General features: G+C 41.5%; 5 protein-coding genes across 5 annotated transcripts; 2 read left to right on the top strand and 3 right to left on the bottom strand.

Moving 5' to 3' along the window:
• Positions 1–488: 488 nt before the first annotated feature.
• Positions 489–1,956, bottom strand: LOC141840896 (annexin Gh1-like). Its single transcript, XM_074728984.1, has 5 exons — positions 1,881–1,956; positions 1,638–1,783; positions 1,304–1,522; positions 901–1,113; positions 489–791 (listed from the first exon to the last, which is right to left on the bottom strand). The coding sequence occupies exons 1-5, from the start codon at positions 1,954–1,956 to the stop codon at positions 495–497; spliced, it is 951 nt and encodes a 316-aa protein (XP_074585085.1). The 3' UTR covers positions 489–494.
• Positions 1,957–2,944: 988 nt separating this feature from the next.
• LOC141839700 (ubiquitin carboxyl-terminal hydrolase 3-like) lies at positions 2,945–8,244 on the top strand. The gene is made up of 6 exons (XM_074727511.1): positions 2,945–3,371; positions 5,402–5,518; positions 6,266–6,364; positions 6,486–6,674; positions 6,796–6,977; positions 7,540–8,244. The coding sequence occupies exons 1-6, from the start codon at positions 3,255–3,257 to the stop codon at positions 7,937–7,939; spliced, it is 1,104 nt and encodes a 367-aa protein (XP_074583612.1). The 5' UTR covers positions 2,945–3,254; the 3' UTR covers positions 7,940–8,244.
• Positions 8,245–8,288: 44 nt separating this feature from the next.
• Positions 8,289–9,789, bottom strand: LOC141839699 (transcription termination factor MTERF8, chloroplastic-like). The gene has a single exon (XM_074727510.1). It carries the CDS (start codon positions 9,744–9,746, stop codon positions 8,358–8,360), a length of 1,389 nt encoding a protein of 462 aa, XP_074583611.1. The 5' UTR covers positions 9,747–9,789; the 3' UTR covers positions 8,289–8,357.
• A 636-nt stretch (positions 9,790–10,425) lies between these two features.
• On the top strand, positions 10,426–13,691 carry LOC141841649 (signal peptidase complex-like protein DTM1). Its single transcript, XM_074729832.1, has 2 exons — positions 10,426–10,763; positions 13,433–13,691. The coding sequence occupies exons 1-2, from the start codon at positions 10,525–10,527 to the stop codon at positions 13,518–13,520; spliced, it is 327 nt and encodes a 108-aa protein (XP_074585933.1). The 5' UTR covers positions 10,426–10,524; the 3' UTR covers positions 13,521–13,691.
• Positions 13,692–14,000: 309 nt separating this feature from the next.
• Positions 14,001–16,261, bottom strand: LOC141839764 (F-box protein At3g07870-like). The gene is given in 3 exon segments (XM_074727587.1): positions 14,001–14,681; positions 14,683–15,382; positions 15,814–16,261. Coding segments are annotated over 2 exon segments (1,260 nt in total). The 5' UTR covers positions 15,340–15,382; positions 15,814–16,261; the 3' UTR covers positions 14,001–14,078.
• Positions 16,262–16,422: the final 161 nt, after the last annotated feature.

Here is a 16,422-nt window from a genome sequence, read left to right as displayed (position 1 = left end):
AGACTTAATACACATACTTAGAAGGGGGGATGAACGCTATTTATAGCGGTCACACGATACGGATTCCGACCTGTGAGGTTACCGCCAGATTATTCTCGAATCATCTCCCCACGCCGCGAAGAAGCAGACATCTCCAACACGTTACCGGAGCCGCGCCGTTAACGCCAGACAGCTAAATTAAAGTGTACTCTGGAATTCAAATACCCTACAACACCCACCTGTGAGCTCGCCTCATTGCCAAATCATTCAACGGGTATGCGAAGCCCTCGCTGACCTCCTCCATTGCGACGGAACGAGGACAGCTTCGTCCGTTAGTTCGTAGATTAACTCGCGGATGGTTCGAGAATGTTCTAGAGCGCATGATTCTCTTATAAAACATTTAATACAATAAAATAATCACATTGATAAAAATAAATAAATTTTAAAAAAATTTATGAATAACGCATTTGTTTTTTCAATGTTTGATCGGAACACAGAGAGCTCGGAGTCTTAGCTCAGGCATCCACATGCCCGACGAGAGCAAGAAGGAAGTCCTCGTAGTCTCCAGTCGTATCCTTCTTCACGGCTTGCTCAAGCCTGACACTGTTCCTCTTGTAGTACTCCTCCTTTATCTGCTGCATGTCTACCTCCGCCCGAGTTGTGATGATCCTTGTGAGGGCGCCCTCGTCCGTTCCCATCTTACTGATTGAAAGACGCATCACCTTCTCCAGATACCTCTGAGGGCAAGTGATGCAGCGTACGATGGCTCGGAGAGCTAAGAGGAACTGATTCGCTGGATCAGACTTCAAGTCCTGTGATCGAATGAAAATGGAAGAAAGAAGAAGAAAAGTCGAAACACTGATATTTCTTCCTTTTGATTCCATGAGTAAACAGGAAAGTGGTAGCGTTGTGAGCAGATACCTTATTGATTGGGTTCCCAAACTCGTTGTGGTAGTCATTGAAGGTTGCAAGCAGCTGCGCTTTGCTCCTCGTTGTGAGGATCCTTATGACGTCTTCATGGCTGTAGTCGTTATCTTTTATCTTCTGATTCAGTAATTTAGCCTCTGTCTTTGCCAGGCTTGTGTTCACTTCAGCTCCCTCGTACCGGAGCGTGCTCACCAGCGGCACAAGAAGCTGGAGATTGAAGCGGTGAACAGGGAATTAGCTAAGTCGAGTGGATGATCTTGAAGTCTCAAACAAAAATCTCAATTTTGTTTGTGGATTCTCAGATTGGTAAGGCAAAATGTTCATCATTGTGAGTTCTCACAGAGATCGAGAGCAAAATAAGGGATTTCAAGGACCAGACATCGCGTTGCCGATTTACCTTTCTGAAATCACCGTGAGTGGAGTCAGCGACGTCCTCCTCGAGGCACCTCTTGAATCGATTTTGATAAGCCCTCCGCGCGGCGAGCAGCTCTTCCGCCGTCCGCACCACCGCGATCTCAATCAAGACCCGGTTCTCGGGGCTCCACTTCCGTACGACCTCATTCGCGAGCACGGCGTCCCTCTCTGCCGAGTCCACCGCCCACAGCAGAACCGCCCTCTGCGCTCCGAACCCAAACCCACATCAGAAACAGGCAAAAGGGAACGATCCGGAGAACACGATCGGAATGATTAAGAAAAAATAGGGGAAATCGAACAGATCGGGAGGAGGCGACCTCGAAATCTCGGGTCAGCTCCTTGTCGAGGGGCTTGAGGAGGTCTACGCCGTAGATCTCAGCGTATGCGCGGCGGATCTCGCGGCGATGAGCGGCGGGACGATGGGCGAGGACGGAGATGATCGATCCCTCGTCGGTGCCCCATCCTGGAGGAGCAAGAGGCGAATCGCATTAGATCACCAGAAAGGATCAAGAACCCTAGCTAGAAACAGCCCAAGGAGCAGAACGAGGGGAGGGGGGAACCTTCGAAGGCCTTGTGGAGCCGCTCGCAGTCCTCCGCCGGCGACGGCAAGGGATTGGGACACGTCAGCGTAGACATGGATCGGGAAGCAGAGAAGACGAAGATGAGAGCGCCATTTATAGCAAAGGCGGGAACATGCTCGCACGGTTAAATTATGAGCGCATACATTCTATTGGTACGAGAATTGATCTCCGCCGTTGCTTGTTCGATACGTGTCGGTAGGACGTGTTCGCATGACCACGTTGATGGGTCACATTAACGGGCCATCAAATCCTTTATTTAGATTTTGACTAAGATTTGATGTCAAAGCCTTTGAACGGCAATAAATCTAAAATATATTATCAAATAAAAAAATCGAACAATTTATATAAGATTTTGACTCTCCCTCCACAATTATTATTATTATTTTCATTTAATGGGATAATAATATGGTAAATATGTAAACTTTTAAAGGCATTATCATAAGCAAAGCAATTATATGGGATAAAGTTTTGACTAAGTTGTAAAATTTTTAATTAATTTTAATTTTAAATTTTAGTCAAAATTACTTAAATGATTTTCTCTATATTAAAGTAATTTTTATTAAAATTGTTATGTGTAGTAATTTCTATCAAAATTTAGCATAAAAAATACGATGAAAAGGTCTTTTAATATTTTTTTAAAATATATGATATCCCTTAATTTTTTACGGAGCTGTTCCCTATCTGATATGAGACAGCTGATTAACTGACGTGCTGAGTTGGCACGCCCGTGCACGCTACAGGGTCCGCTTTGCCAAGTAGGCCAACTTCATATGAGACAGCTGATTTCCTGATGTGCTGAGTTGGCACACACGTGCACGATACAGGGTCGGGTTTGTCAAGTAAAATCTCGGCCGCTAGCGTACCCGCTTCTATACCAGCCTTAGCCTGCCTCCTCTGTCTGAACAATATGCGCATTTACACCCGCATCTTTGTAGACCCACTCGCTGTTCGAAACGTGTGTGTTTAACCGGTGGGTCCCGCAAGGCCACCGCTTCATAAGGGACGGGTGTTGGAGTTAAGCCGGTCGAAATAGCAGACGATCCTCTTCCGCCGTCGTCAGTCGTCTCCGTCGGTCGTTCTCTTCTCTGCAGATCGGCGTTGAAGAGATAAAGGTGATGGAGTAGTTGAAGAAGGAAAACCCTAGAGATTCGTCCTATGATCGAGTCGATGATCCCGCTGAGCATTGGAACAGTTGAGAGTCCTTCCCGATCCCTGCCGATCTAGGCGTTCTCCTCGATTGGGGCCGTGCGAAGGAGCTGACGGCTGGGAGGGGATCGAAGGAGTGCGGAATTTCTGGGATCGGCGGCCCTGGCTGGGCATTTTGCGGTTTTGGGTAGTTTTGCCCGGCGGGTTATGGGAGCGACGGGATCGAAGCTCGAGAAGGCTCTCGGCGAGCAGTTCCCGGAAGGCGAGCGGTACTTTGGCCTCGAGAACTTTGGCAACACCTGCTACTGCAATAGCGTCTTGCAGGTTCCCCTTTCATCTTTTTTTTTTTTCTCTTCCAAAATGCTTAGCAACGTGAAAACTCTTGTCGAAATTCATTATTTTTAATGGGCTCACCGCTTTTGTCGTTTTCTGTTTGACGTAGGAGGATCCGGATGTGATTGCCTTTAGACTTTAGTTCTTCTCTTTACCTAATTCTTTCAGATTTTTTAACTTGATGCTCCTGTGAAATTCCCTTTCATCTTGAGAAATGTCGACTTTTTTTTTTCTGTTTGCCTTGTTCTCTCAAGTACTGCCGATTTGATTGTTTTACCTTGGAATTTTTATGACTTGTTTGAACGGGAAAAACAAAAAAAAACAAGGAATTTGAGAATTGGAATTCTAGTTGTAAAAAAAAAAGGGTGGGGATTTCTAGATCCTGACGTAGGTGACCGGGTTTCTATATCACCCACTTCCTTTGCGTACTTCGTTTTGATAAGGATATGCTCTTGTTGAATATGAGAAATTGATATTCAGGCAAGTACACTCTGTACGGATCAAACAGAGAATAATAATTTTTAGGACATATGAAATAATTGCGTAATCCTCGAGATTCATGTCTTGAAAATCAGAACTTTCTATTTGCTAGCAAGATCCTAATCTCTTAAGGCAATTGACTCTTTTTTGATATCAAGGCCGTTGGCGGGTTAGTTCTATGCCACTATCAGTTAAATAGAACAAATATCAGTGATCTCCTTGGGAGGAAATGTAGCGCTTCACAAATCATGATTGGAAACATGTTTATCTATTAAACTGCACAGGAATATATTAGATGGATCAGAAACTATTGGCCAAACATGAATCCTATAAATTACAGAATATCATGGTAGATGTGGTTGAATCTTGTGGCTTCATAATGATTATATTAACTGAAAGGAGCAGTATTCTTTTCTTTCACATATCACTTCAAGCGATCATATTTGTGAAATCTCAACTCAAATGAAATAAACTTTTTTGCTGATCGAGAATTATTATACAATTGGGACATGTAAAATATTAACTACGGTCTCTTTTGTTTTGTCTTATTTTTAGATTTTCTTTAAATGATCCTTGGTCTTTTTAACTTTGATACTTTTCAAGTATGTTTATTGCCAATAAATTGAATACTAGCTTTTGAATTGCAAGTTGGTGTCTCTTGTTCTTCCTCATTCTCCACATGATTTTTTGGGGTAGATCACTGATCAGTGCTTTTCTTATAGGCTTTCACTTGAGTTGCCATATTGTTTATTGATTTTATGATGAATAATTTCTTGTCAATTATCCTCAAACTTTACTGTTAAGTTGGGGTTGAGTCTATTCTATCTCAAAATGGTTAGTCATTCGAGATCGAATTGACCCAACCCAATTTAACATGAAATTAGAGTTAGACTTGTACCTATGAGCTATGATAGGCGTGAGGGACTGTGCTGAAGCTATGATATTCCATGTCTATTAGCCTCATATGAACAAGTGTGATGCTCCATTAGTGCTATATAGTAGAAGGGTTTTTTTCTCTCTCAAGGGACTAGTCATTTTAAGATGAAATATGCTCTACTCCAACTCCCCATAAGAGTAGTACCTATTGTAGAGTTTAACATTCCCTCAGCACCATATAAGCTTGAAATTTAATGAATTGCAAGAAAGTGAAGGCTGAAGAAATTTCTGCTGGCTCAAAAACTTTTGATGGGTCATTTGTGTCATTTGACATGAACACAAGATAATAGAATAACTTAGGCAGCCAAGATCACATCACTTGGGCTCTCGGCTCTGATGTTAAGGTTATTTGGATGACCATTTTACTCAAAAGCTTTAGCTATTAGCTATTTGGAAAGGACTAAAATTGTGGATTAAAGGACACATGATGACCTAATTATCTCACTGGTGTTATGGAACAAAACTAACCCTCCATATTAGAGATAGATGGAACCATGCACAAAAGGTAAGAATTTAATTAAAATGTAAACTAAGCATTCCAGTTAAGAACCTGTAGCATGTTCCTGCTCTTGATCTAATTGACTCTGTTGTCATGTGGCTTTCAGGCTCTTTTTTTCTGTGTCCCTTTCCGGGAGCAATTGCTGGAGTATCATGAAAAGAATAAAAATAATGGTGAAGCAGAGGAGAATCTTTTGACATGTCTTGCTGACCTATTTTCTCAGGTGTGTAATTTCTTGAAGATTATTCTCCTTATTAATGTAAATTATAAAGATATTGCAGTTTGTTATAGATCTAAAAGTAATAAAAAAACTCTTGTGGCCTAATAATGTTTCTGCTTTCTTGTTAGCTGGATTGATCAACTATCATCTTGTTTCTAACTTGACTAACATTTTCTAAAGCTGCAGAATTATTGGATCTCAAACTTGTTAGACAATACATGACTTTTGTAAATGTTAAAATTTCTTGCAATCTTATCGTATTATTGGGTATGGCTGTTAAAATATTAGCAAAGTTAAATTGCTAATGTTCATTTAACTCACAAACCTGAGTCTATTATAATTATTTTTCCAGTGTTGCAGTTCTTGAAAATGTTCCAAGATCTAGTTTAATGCCATGTTCGTCCTTTTTTTGTTTGTTTCTAGTAGGTTGTTTCGCTTGCATGTTTTTCTGTCCTAAGTGTGTTGGTCCTCATCTAGTATCTTAAATCTGCCTGAACTCTGAAATTTGTTTCTTCTGCTTCTCTTGAAATTTGTGGAAAATTGCCATAGCTGCTTCTGCACACCAACTTATTCTGTTCAGAGTACGTGATCAGATCTGTCAACATAGTTGTATCCTTCTGTACTCAACCAATTGAACTTGTCATTTCTCTATTAAAAGCTTCTTATTTTGTCCAAATGATAGTGATTTTTGAAAGTTTATATAACCGGTAAAGCATATAATCCTGTCAAGTTGCATTCTACTCTGTGCAGATCAGTTCTCAAAAGAAGAAAACTGGTGTTGTCTCTCCTAGGCGCTTTGTGCAAAGGGTGAAGAAACAAAATGAGTTGTTCCGTAGTTACATGCACCAGGTAAAATAATTTAGATCTTATTGTGTAAATTTGGAGGATCTGCTCTTTGAATTTTTTTTTTCCCTTTACAAAACACAAACTTGAGATCAATGAATACAGTTATATCTTGGTACATTCACAGGATGCTCATGAGTTTTTGAATTTCCTGCTCAACGAGCTTGTTGATATTCTAGAGAAAGAAGCCAATACTCCAAAGCCCTCATCTGATGCGTCACTGATGCCCCCAAAACTTGCAAATGGCCAAACTCATCTGCATGTCAATGGTGTAACAAAAGAGCCCCTTGTTCCTTGGGTTCACAAAAGTTTTCAAGTAAGAACTTTCTGTGACTGGTTCCTTGTTGCTTTTATTTTGAAAATACGAATCAAAAATAGATTCTCAATTCTGATTTATGGCAAAATCCTGTGTGGTCCATGGTCATTGTTTTATACAGGGCACTCTAACCAATGAAACAAAATGTTTGCTTTGTGAAACTGTTACTGCTAAAGATGAACCCTTTTTGGACCTAAGCCTCGACATTGAGCAAAATAGTTCAATCACAAGTTGTCTCAAAAATTTCAGCTCAACTGAAACCCTCAATGCAGAAGATAAGTTCTTCTGTGATAAATGTTGCAGGTAATTTTATATATCACTAATCTTTCTGCTTCCTCTTGTCATTTTATATTCCCTTTTTCTGAGATTCTTGTGGAGCAAGTCTCAACTCAGTAGTTAGCTGGTTTATTTTCTGTAGACTTATTTCTAATGTCTAACCATGCCTTCTCACTGGCACAATGAACCTTTCAATTGGATGGATTTGTGTATCAGGATAATTGATATAAGCTTTCAAAAATGAATAGTATATTTAATCGAAACCCATCCAGTTGATTGACACAGATTTTGTTAAAGCTGATGATTTGTAAACCTGGTAACTATATTGTGAGGTTTCACCTGAGCACTTCATCATTCTGGCGCTATGAGTATATCGATCAAGTTGATTTTTGCTGCATTTGTTTCATCCTTGAGAAATCATCATTTTAAGTATAGCATTCGGTGTATTTGGTCGTAGTTAATGCCAACATGCTATGTTGAAACCAAAATTTAGTGACTGTTTTGCCAGTTACTTTGCATCCCTCTTGTAGCTTCATGACACTTTTTTCTTAAGTGTGAATTGTTAGTATATTTTGGCATATTTGAGCAGCTTGCAAGAGGCCCAAAAAAGGATGAAGATCAAGAAGCCACCAAACATCCTTGTAATCCATCTCAAGCGCTTCAAATATATCGAGCAGCTGAGCCGCTACAAGAAGCTACTCTACCGTGTCGTCTTTCCCTTGGAGTTGAAACTGAACAACACTGTCGAGAATTCAGATACCGAGTATGCACTCTTTGCGGTTGTGGTTCATGTGGGAGTTGGCCCCAACCACGGACACTATGTCAGTCTCGTGAAGAGCCACAACCATTGGCTTTATTTCGATGATGAAAACGTTGAAATGATTGATGAATCAACAATCCAAACATACTTTGGGTCGGCACAGGAGTACACAGGCAACACTGATCACGGGTACATTCTGTTCTACGAGAGCCTCAATAGCAAAAGATGAAAGATGTTTTTGCCTCTTGAATTTTTAGGCACCTTCCATTTTTTCCCCGGACCATTCCATGACCTTTCTTGATCAACCTTGAAGCTTTTCCAGGGGATGCCATAGTTATAGAACAAATACACTGCGATGTATAGTCTGATGGTGGAATCCATCTTGTTCAGTACTAATAATTTGCATTGCGAAAGGTATCATGAGAGCAAATTCTCTGTGTGACATATATATGCTGCAAAAATACAGAGTTTAATCTTACCTGTGACAAGTTTGTATTAAGTTGTATCATTTCATAATTCAGAGTGTATTAGAGTTTTTATTGTGATTACTTCAATCCAGAGTCTACTGAGTGATCAGACTGGTAATCTGAGAAGCTGAATCCTTTCCCAACTCAAGAAGAAGAACAAGCTCCATTTTTGTCAGAAGCTCAGTGAAATCTCTCAGTAGATAAACTCAAGAGTGTAAGTGGCATCTCTTTCCCACCAATCTTCTTTTTTGTAGCATAACGTCTCTTAATCCGTTCGTCAAGCTTGTAGCCAAGAAACGCCGGGAAGACGAGTAATTCTCTGATGTCACGCTCCATTTCTTCAACGAGGAACTCCATTTTCTTCTCCAGTGATTCATGGTTATACTGCAGCACCTGAGGATGCTTCTTGCTCATCGCCACTATGTCCTCGCAAGAGAACCCGTAGCTCAGGAAGAGCCCGATAAGTCTCTGCATGTTCTCGCAGCTCGTTCTTGTAGTGGCTCCAAACGCCCATGCCAGCTCCCTAGTCCGATGTTTGTACCCAATCTTAGCAAGGAAATTCAGCTTCTTGGAGAGGTTTTCCTCGAAGGAGAGGCTCATGAACAGGGGCGCCTTGACCAGGAACTTGAAGATATCCACTGCATCCATATTGCATTGCTTCAAGAACTCAATCCGAGGCTCGAGCTTCCGCTCCTTGCTGACACTGAAGATTTTCGGATACACCATCGCAATCTTGAACAGCTCTTCGTTGGAGATGCCGACTGACCTCCAGAACACCAGGTGGGACTCGTAATGCTCTACAGTGTAGGATAACAACGCAGGCAATTTGGAGAGCAAGACTCGGACGGCGGCCGCATCGCCACCGCCGAGCTCGATGAGGAACTCGACTCTGGGAATTAATTGGCTGTGGAGATCTAGATTCAGAAGCATGGGCCGGCGGAGGACCAATTCAGGCCATCCGTATTGCTTCAGGAAGAGTACCGTCTGTTCCAAGTCTCTGAGGGGCCTTTCACAGAACACCTTCCTGACGTGAACGTGGTTGAGGACATGCCCTAGCTTCTCGCTTGGCACGCCGTGGTCTAGTAGCATGGTGGATCCGCCGACGATGCCCTCGAGGAACTGGAGAGGAATACCCGTCAAAATCTGCTCCAGCTTCGCCGGCTCGATCCCCTTTAACTCATGCAGCGCGAAGTCGAGGAACGGGCCGAACTCGGGTTGCGACAGAACGTCGGGGCGCCGGGCTACGGTGCGGCTGAGCTCGAGTCCAGAGATGCCGAGGCTCCGCAGTGCGAGGACGCGGCCGCGGAGGGACGGCAGAGGCGCGAGATCGAGCTCAGGGTGGGCGAGGAGGAGAGCCTCGGCTTCGTTCTCGTCCAAATGGAGCTCGCGCAGGAAGGACAACGCCAAGGGCGAGCCATTCGTGGCCGCCCGAGCGATGCAGAGATGGGATCGGAGGTCGGTGGTGGGGGCAGGAAGGCAGACGGAGGTGCGACTGCCGCCGCCGATGGCTGGGGAAAGGCGCGGTAGATTCAACCCCCTGAGAGTGAAGCGCAAGGCCGAGGCAGTCATCTCTCCGCCGCCGCCGACCGGCGAAACCGATGATTCCACGACGGCAACGGCGAGCAGGGTGGAGAAGATTATCGACGTGATCTATGCGGACTGCGGTGAGGCTCAAATCTCTAGCGGGGGCCCGCTACACTGCTACATGTTTCACCGGCCCACTAATTCAGCCCAACAGACCCACTTAACCCAACTGTCTGCTGCAATGTTCCATCGGGTACCCCTATTCGGTTCGACCGCCCGGCTTATTTCCACTTTTGTCCATAACTATAAACAACCAGCAGCGTGAAAATTGCTAAATCGGTTGCCAAAATAAATACGAAGACCCAATTAATTACTGCCGGCTTTCGGGAAATGGAGGCCCACTTCACGCTGTTGAAAGATCTAGTACAACTTCCAGTGTAAGATAACATCTAAAACAAGCTTGAATCACGCAGAATCTCAGGCTTGTCGGCTTTTGTTCGATCTGACCGGTTTTAAAGTCCATTTTACATAATTAACAATGTACCGGATCCCATCAATATTGGGTGGGGTTGTTGGGACTTGAAAGCTTTTAAGAGCAGGGAATGCGGACCCCTCTCTGATCGCACCCGCTCTGTACCTGCCAATGAGAGACTCTCCTTGCCTCCCCACGCTCTTATTGTTGGCGCGATCCTCTCTCTCTCTTCCTCCTCCTCCTCGCCACTGCGGGTACCTGCTCCGCTTCTCCTTCTTCCACCTCTTCCTTAGCGGTTTAGGGCTGTGGCGGCGGCGGTTGAGTGGAACTGGTGCGGGTACCGAAGCGGAGATGCAGCGCAAGGCGGCGCTGCAGGCGAGCTTGCTGTCGCTGGCGGCGGTGATGGTCCTGGTCGGGATCTGGACCTTCTCCCTCAAGAAGATGCTAGGCACGTACGCCTTCGGGATCATGGGGATCGTTGGAATCCTCTTGCCCGACTGGGAGTATTTCGATCGGGACTTCTCGCAGTGGTTCACGCCCATGCCAGCTCAGAGAATCCCTGGCGTCGCTAGGGCTCACGATACTTTTAGGTTCGAGTTCGATCCCGTTTGTTCTTTGCTTTCCTTGGTCCTTACTTGACGTTTAGGCATTGTATCCTCTTCTGCTGATCAATTTGTTTTTTCCTCTTCATTTAGCTCCAAAGTTTTGATCTTTCTTTTATCATGCTTAGGTTAGGAAATGCAGTATTAGGGCGCAGGAAAACCAAAATTTTCTTGTTTGAATGCTACAAAGTAAATAAATATTATTTAAAAAAAACATCATCCAGAACCGAGATATATATTGCTGGGAATTGAAACCTTTACTCCTCAAAAGGTGTCACTGTCCAAGGATGGCAACATCTATGTACAAATCACACCGTACATGTTCCATAGTTCTACCCATATCCATCTCATAATATTAAGATGGACTCGATGCCTACCAAATCACTCACCAATACTATTATATTAATACAAGAAAGGAAAATGAAAGATTTTATTAATAATTTGATTGTATGTATATATATATATTATTAAATTTATTCAATTATGTGTTACCTGAGTTTTAAAATTGGAATTCGTCCTATACTCATTGTTGGTATCTAATATCTTCCTCAAATTTGTCTTACCAATCCATGAGGATGGGTGGTATAGTGGTGAGTAGTTGTTACTACCCGTATTATTATCATCTCTATCACTGTCCAAGTTTTGTTACTAAATATTTGAGTCAACAATTTGATACTAAATAACCTTACAGTTGAACAATTTTTTACGATATTTTGATGTAGTGAGAACAATACAATCAAGGGAAAATATGACATGTTAATGAAAATTTTAGAGTTCGGACACCCTGCCAATGAAAAACCCCTGTGAATGGCCAATCCAGACACCTGCCTCTAAATAACAATTGATATGATATCAATTCAATTTTTTAGTAAAAAGGAACTTGGATGGGTCGTTTGCTTTTAACAATGGAAAATTAATTTAATTTTGTTATTTGAGTTCATCAAGTTGTCTAGTGAGCTTCATATATTATTTGTCTAGTGATCTGTCTATTTCACTATGCAACTTGATCTTCTATCAAGAATACTTTGGTATAATAGGTTTAGCAGGGACTTGAATTGGCCATTTTTGAAATAAAGGGACTTGCAATTTTTCCTTAGTAGGTGACTGATCTATATATTTTCTCTACGATCCATGTAACAACAAAAGAAAAGGAAAACATTAGGAAAAGCAACTAATGATTATCAGTTCCGTCGGGTAGGAGACTTGAAATATAATGAAAGCTTTGTCTCACTAGTACAAGCTATCATCATATATTGTTGAAGAGTTATTCTTGCTGGAAATACTTCTTTAGTGGAGCATAATGTGGAGGGCATGTACGAATCATACATGACGTGGAAACTTCTCCCGCTAATAAATTATTGTTGTGGCTTTGTCAAGTTTCATTGATAATGTCAGCATCATATGAGTTAAGTTAATTTCTTGCTATACAAGCTTCATTGAAGGGTAATAATAGAATATCACCGCTACTTGGTATTGAGAATCCTATTTTGTCATTTAGCATGTGAATTATGTTGAGGAACAATCATGATTCAAGAACTTCATGGTTGTTCAGATACTTATCTGTTGATGAACGAGTTGCTCTCAGAAAAATGAATTAACTATTATCACATGATCGTACAAATTTGCATGTATTGCAAGCATCATGGTTTCCTTCTAGTTCCTGCTCTTTTTGAGTTTGGCAAAGGACAGTGATGTCTTATGGTCGTTTTGAGCTTTTTTTCTTCTATAGAAAATATGTTTGGGAAGTTATCAAAGAACTAAACATGTATTTTGGAAGGGCTATTGATTATCTCCGTTAGTTGTTATTTTCAAATTTTCTTTTAATTCAATATAATCAACTATTTTAAGGAAATTTTGTTCATTGTTCAAGAAAATTGAATTAGCCATGTTTGCAATAATGTTTATGAGTTAATAGAAATGTATTGTCATAGAACAAACATTATGGAAACTATAAGTAGTTGGCAGTTTTTTGCTAAGCACTTCAGATCTCACTTGTGTTTCCTTGTTGAAAGTCTTGAAAGTTACCATGAGTTTGCAATTAAGTTAATGCTCCATTGTGGTCTCTTTAAGTACTATAGGAAAGAATGAATTATCTTCATCAATTTAGCTCTTATAATATAGTTCTTATTTTTAAATTGGACAGTAGACATTTTTCTATTTCAATGTTCAATATTGTTCATTATTGTTGTCCTGACAAATGCCCTAGTAGAATGTTAACCTGCTTGATACATTGTCACAAGAAGTTCATTTAATCCTTGGAGAATTAGAAGACTCTTAGTCATCCAAAATTTGTTGGTTCGCCATTACATACTTCATAAGACTTTAGCCTAATGACATTATCCACTTAGAATTACATGTCTCAAGTAAGAAGTGATATCCTATACCTCATTAGATATAGAAGAATTTACATGTCTAAATTCAAAAGGGATTCCCGATATCAGTTCTTTATTTTTGAAAATGTCTAAAGTTTTAGATGAGAATCATGCCAAAGAAAATTTTCGCATTATAATGTAGTCGATCGTGAATCACCATGAGATGTTATATTTCTCTAATGATGTCTGGTGGATTATCTTTCTTTTTACAGAATTCAGTAACAAAAGTGATATAAACAATCAATCAAACTTATTGGTTTCTAATTGCTTTTTTTCCATTTGCAGGTTTAAATTTCACCCTCTGCGAGTGACAATAATCACCTTGATTTATAGCTTTGGACTCTACAAGTGGTGGATGTTCCTATCAGCTTAGCTCCATTGGCAACCAAATGAATTACACTTATTTCAATTCTCTACTAAAACAAACAACCTTTTAGATGATAAGCTATTTGAGTATTTGCCCACCAAATGAGTAACACTTGATTTCAATTCTCGACTGATACAACCTTTTAGATAATGAGCTATTTTTGAGTATTTGCTCGCCCCTTTCTCTCCTCACATTGTCTATCCTTTATGTCTTTACATTTTATTCTTTTGTGTGGTAAATAGGACTCCATAGGATCAGTTTGGTTGTTATTATTTCTTTAACACTTTAAAACTAATGTAATCTTGGTTATATACAAATATGAGGTTTCATGTCTCTTGCTCCTATCTTTACCATCTTTGTAGATCATATGATTTTGGGACCTTGTGATGATTGTTACAACAGCCATCGACATAATTCCGACATCAAATTTAGATTTTTAAGCATAGCTTGGACAACAGAGAAGGTATAGATTTTCATAAGATCTGATAACTATAGAAAGAGAGTTTCAAATATTAAGATGGGTTCTGAAACACACTCATTTACAAGAATTGTTTTGCTTCGATATTAAATCAACATTTGGTTTATAACAAAACATGATACTATGCCGTCGCACTTACCGCTAGACCTGTCGATAATCTGGGAAGAAATTGCTGGCCGGGAGCAAATCTCCAAATCACTTTTAAAACAAGCAACATCGATGCTTTCACCACCCAATCTTTCACAGTCACCTCTTAAAGGAGCTAAACTTGGCCTATAGCCACAGAGAATCTCCCAATCCAACCATGAGGGTAAACCTTGTATCCACATCTTCTTCCTGCTTAAAGTTCTTCGGTCATACGTGAATATCGCATCCTGAAGCCAAATCAATAACACTCCATCCTGTTCAGAGATGGTTATCAATCTCGAATGCCTCTTGTCGAGACCAGAAGGCACACCAACAGGAAGGATGTATTCCTGCTCCCAGTCGTTGCTACTTCGATCCTTGAGGACCCATATCTCAATAAGAGTGGGCTTCCAGAGATCCACCACAGACAGGCATCCACCCAGCTCTGCTATGCCAAACTTCAAACCAAATTCTGGATGATGAGTTAGTACAGACTCTTCTTTCCCCAAATCGAACGATATAATTCTTGCAGGACCAAAGAAGAATGGATGGACTGCCCAATGTAACAAATCCACTAGCATACACAGGCAGACCATAGGGAGGCTGCAGGAAATCTGGCACTGGCCTCCATGAACACCCTGCTACACCAACAGTGCACACCTCAGCCGAAACCTTCTGGTTGGCATTCTCATCCTCACTGGGCTCTTTCGAATAGAACACACGAACAACTTTATATTTCTGGGATGCAGGATCAAATCCAAAACCATAGGTCGTCACGAGTGGTGGCAGAGGAGAGTGTCTAGCAGATTTCGGCAGTGTGACGAACTCTTTTGTGATAGGATTACATACCAGGACGCATTCATGATCAGCTGATGCAAAACAGAGGAATCCATTGCAGGCCCCGACTAAATTCCATGCGAGGGAGCTGACCAAGTTGCTGATGGAATTGTCACTGATGTGGAGTTGATAGCTAGCGAGACTCATCGGGCTTATGCTTATGACATTCTCCCTCAGCATTCGGCGCGACAGAAATAGCAGTTTAGGATCTGGATCGGTGGGCGATTGGGAGGAGTGAAGGTGCCTGAATTCTGGACTCTTTATCACGTCATTCCAGAACTTGGACACGCAACAACATCGAACAACCGCTTTCAGAGGTAATCTGGAGAGGATGCAGAACAAGATGTCGCGCGGAGGACCAGTCACAGTCATTTTTGCTGCCATTTTGGTTTTGGAGTCAATGAATTTGCATCACAAAATCAGATACCTGAAGGAAATCACAAGCATTATATTCATTAGTTGAACAAAGCTGAATAACATATCAGGGCTATTTGAGAACAGAACTAATGATAAACAAGGCAGTTTCTAGTGTTCTAGGGTTCAAGACTGGTTTTGCTATCAAAAATAATACTGAGCTCGCCATAGCTAAAGAAAAATCTTTCCAATTCTAGCAGTAATCGATCGATCAGAGCAAAGATTTGTTTCCGAAAGACCAAAATCTGAGGCTTTCCGCTTTCCGCTGCAGAAGATTCAGGATCGTGGTTGTCACACCAAGAACAAAGAAGAAAACAGATCCGTCTGCAGCAGATCGTGGTTATCACCTTTTTTTTTTCTTCCGAAGAAAAAAATGAACCCAACCCTAACGTCGAGCACCCACGAAATAGAAAAAATCGCTAGCGAAAAAAAAAAAACTTGAACCTGATGAAGAACAATCACTGATCACCAGCCTCTGATGCCGTTCTCCCTCGTCGGAATCATGAAGCCTCGAGCGCAAACACAGAAGAAGAAGAAGGGGAAAAAAAAAACCAAGGTTCACGCTGGCTTCGGTGATAGGATACGAGGTGGGAAGAATCTCCGTCCGTACTTTCTCGATCGTCTTTTCCAATCAAAGCGCTGCGGAGTCGGCAGTGGAGTCCACGATGCTTCCTTCATTCATCGGCCGTAGCGCTCTCCGCGATTGGCGGTCCTTCTCCAGCAACTCGCCGTCGTAAAATTATCTGGTAATTTTGAAGTCCAACCATTATCGTTATATGCAGGGGACTCCATTGATGCAACTGATACCAACTCGACTACACCCCCAATGACATCAATGCAGAGAACTCCGCCATGGGCCAGGGAACTCCATTGATGCTTCCTTTTGTGGCCATAGCGATCTCCGCCATGGGCCGTCGCTCTCTCGCAACTCGCCATCTTGGTAATTTCCATAGAAAACATTATTAAATTTAGATTTTAGGGTAACATGTAAAAGGCACTTTATTATAATTTTTACATAATTTTTTTAAATAAAAAATAGGATTATGTGCGCGT

This window comes from Curcuma longa, chromosome 11 (assembly GCF_044706935.1).
Source record: "Curcuma longa cultivar G26 ecotype Majalengka, Jawa Barat chromosome 11, ITB_CL_G26_1.1, whole genome shotgun sequence".
Classification (NCBI taxonomy): domain Eukaryota; kingdom Viridiplantae; phylum Streptophyta; class Magnoliopsida; order Zingiberales; family Zingiberaceae; genus Curcuma; species Curcuma longa.
This window is presented reverse-complemented; position numbering and strand designations above follow the sequence as displayed.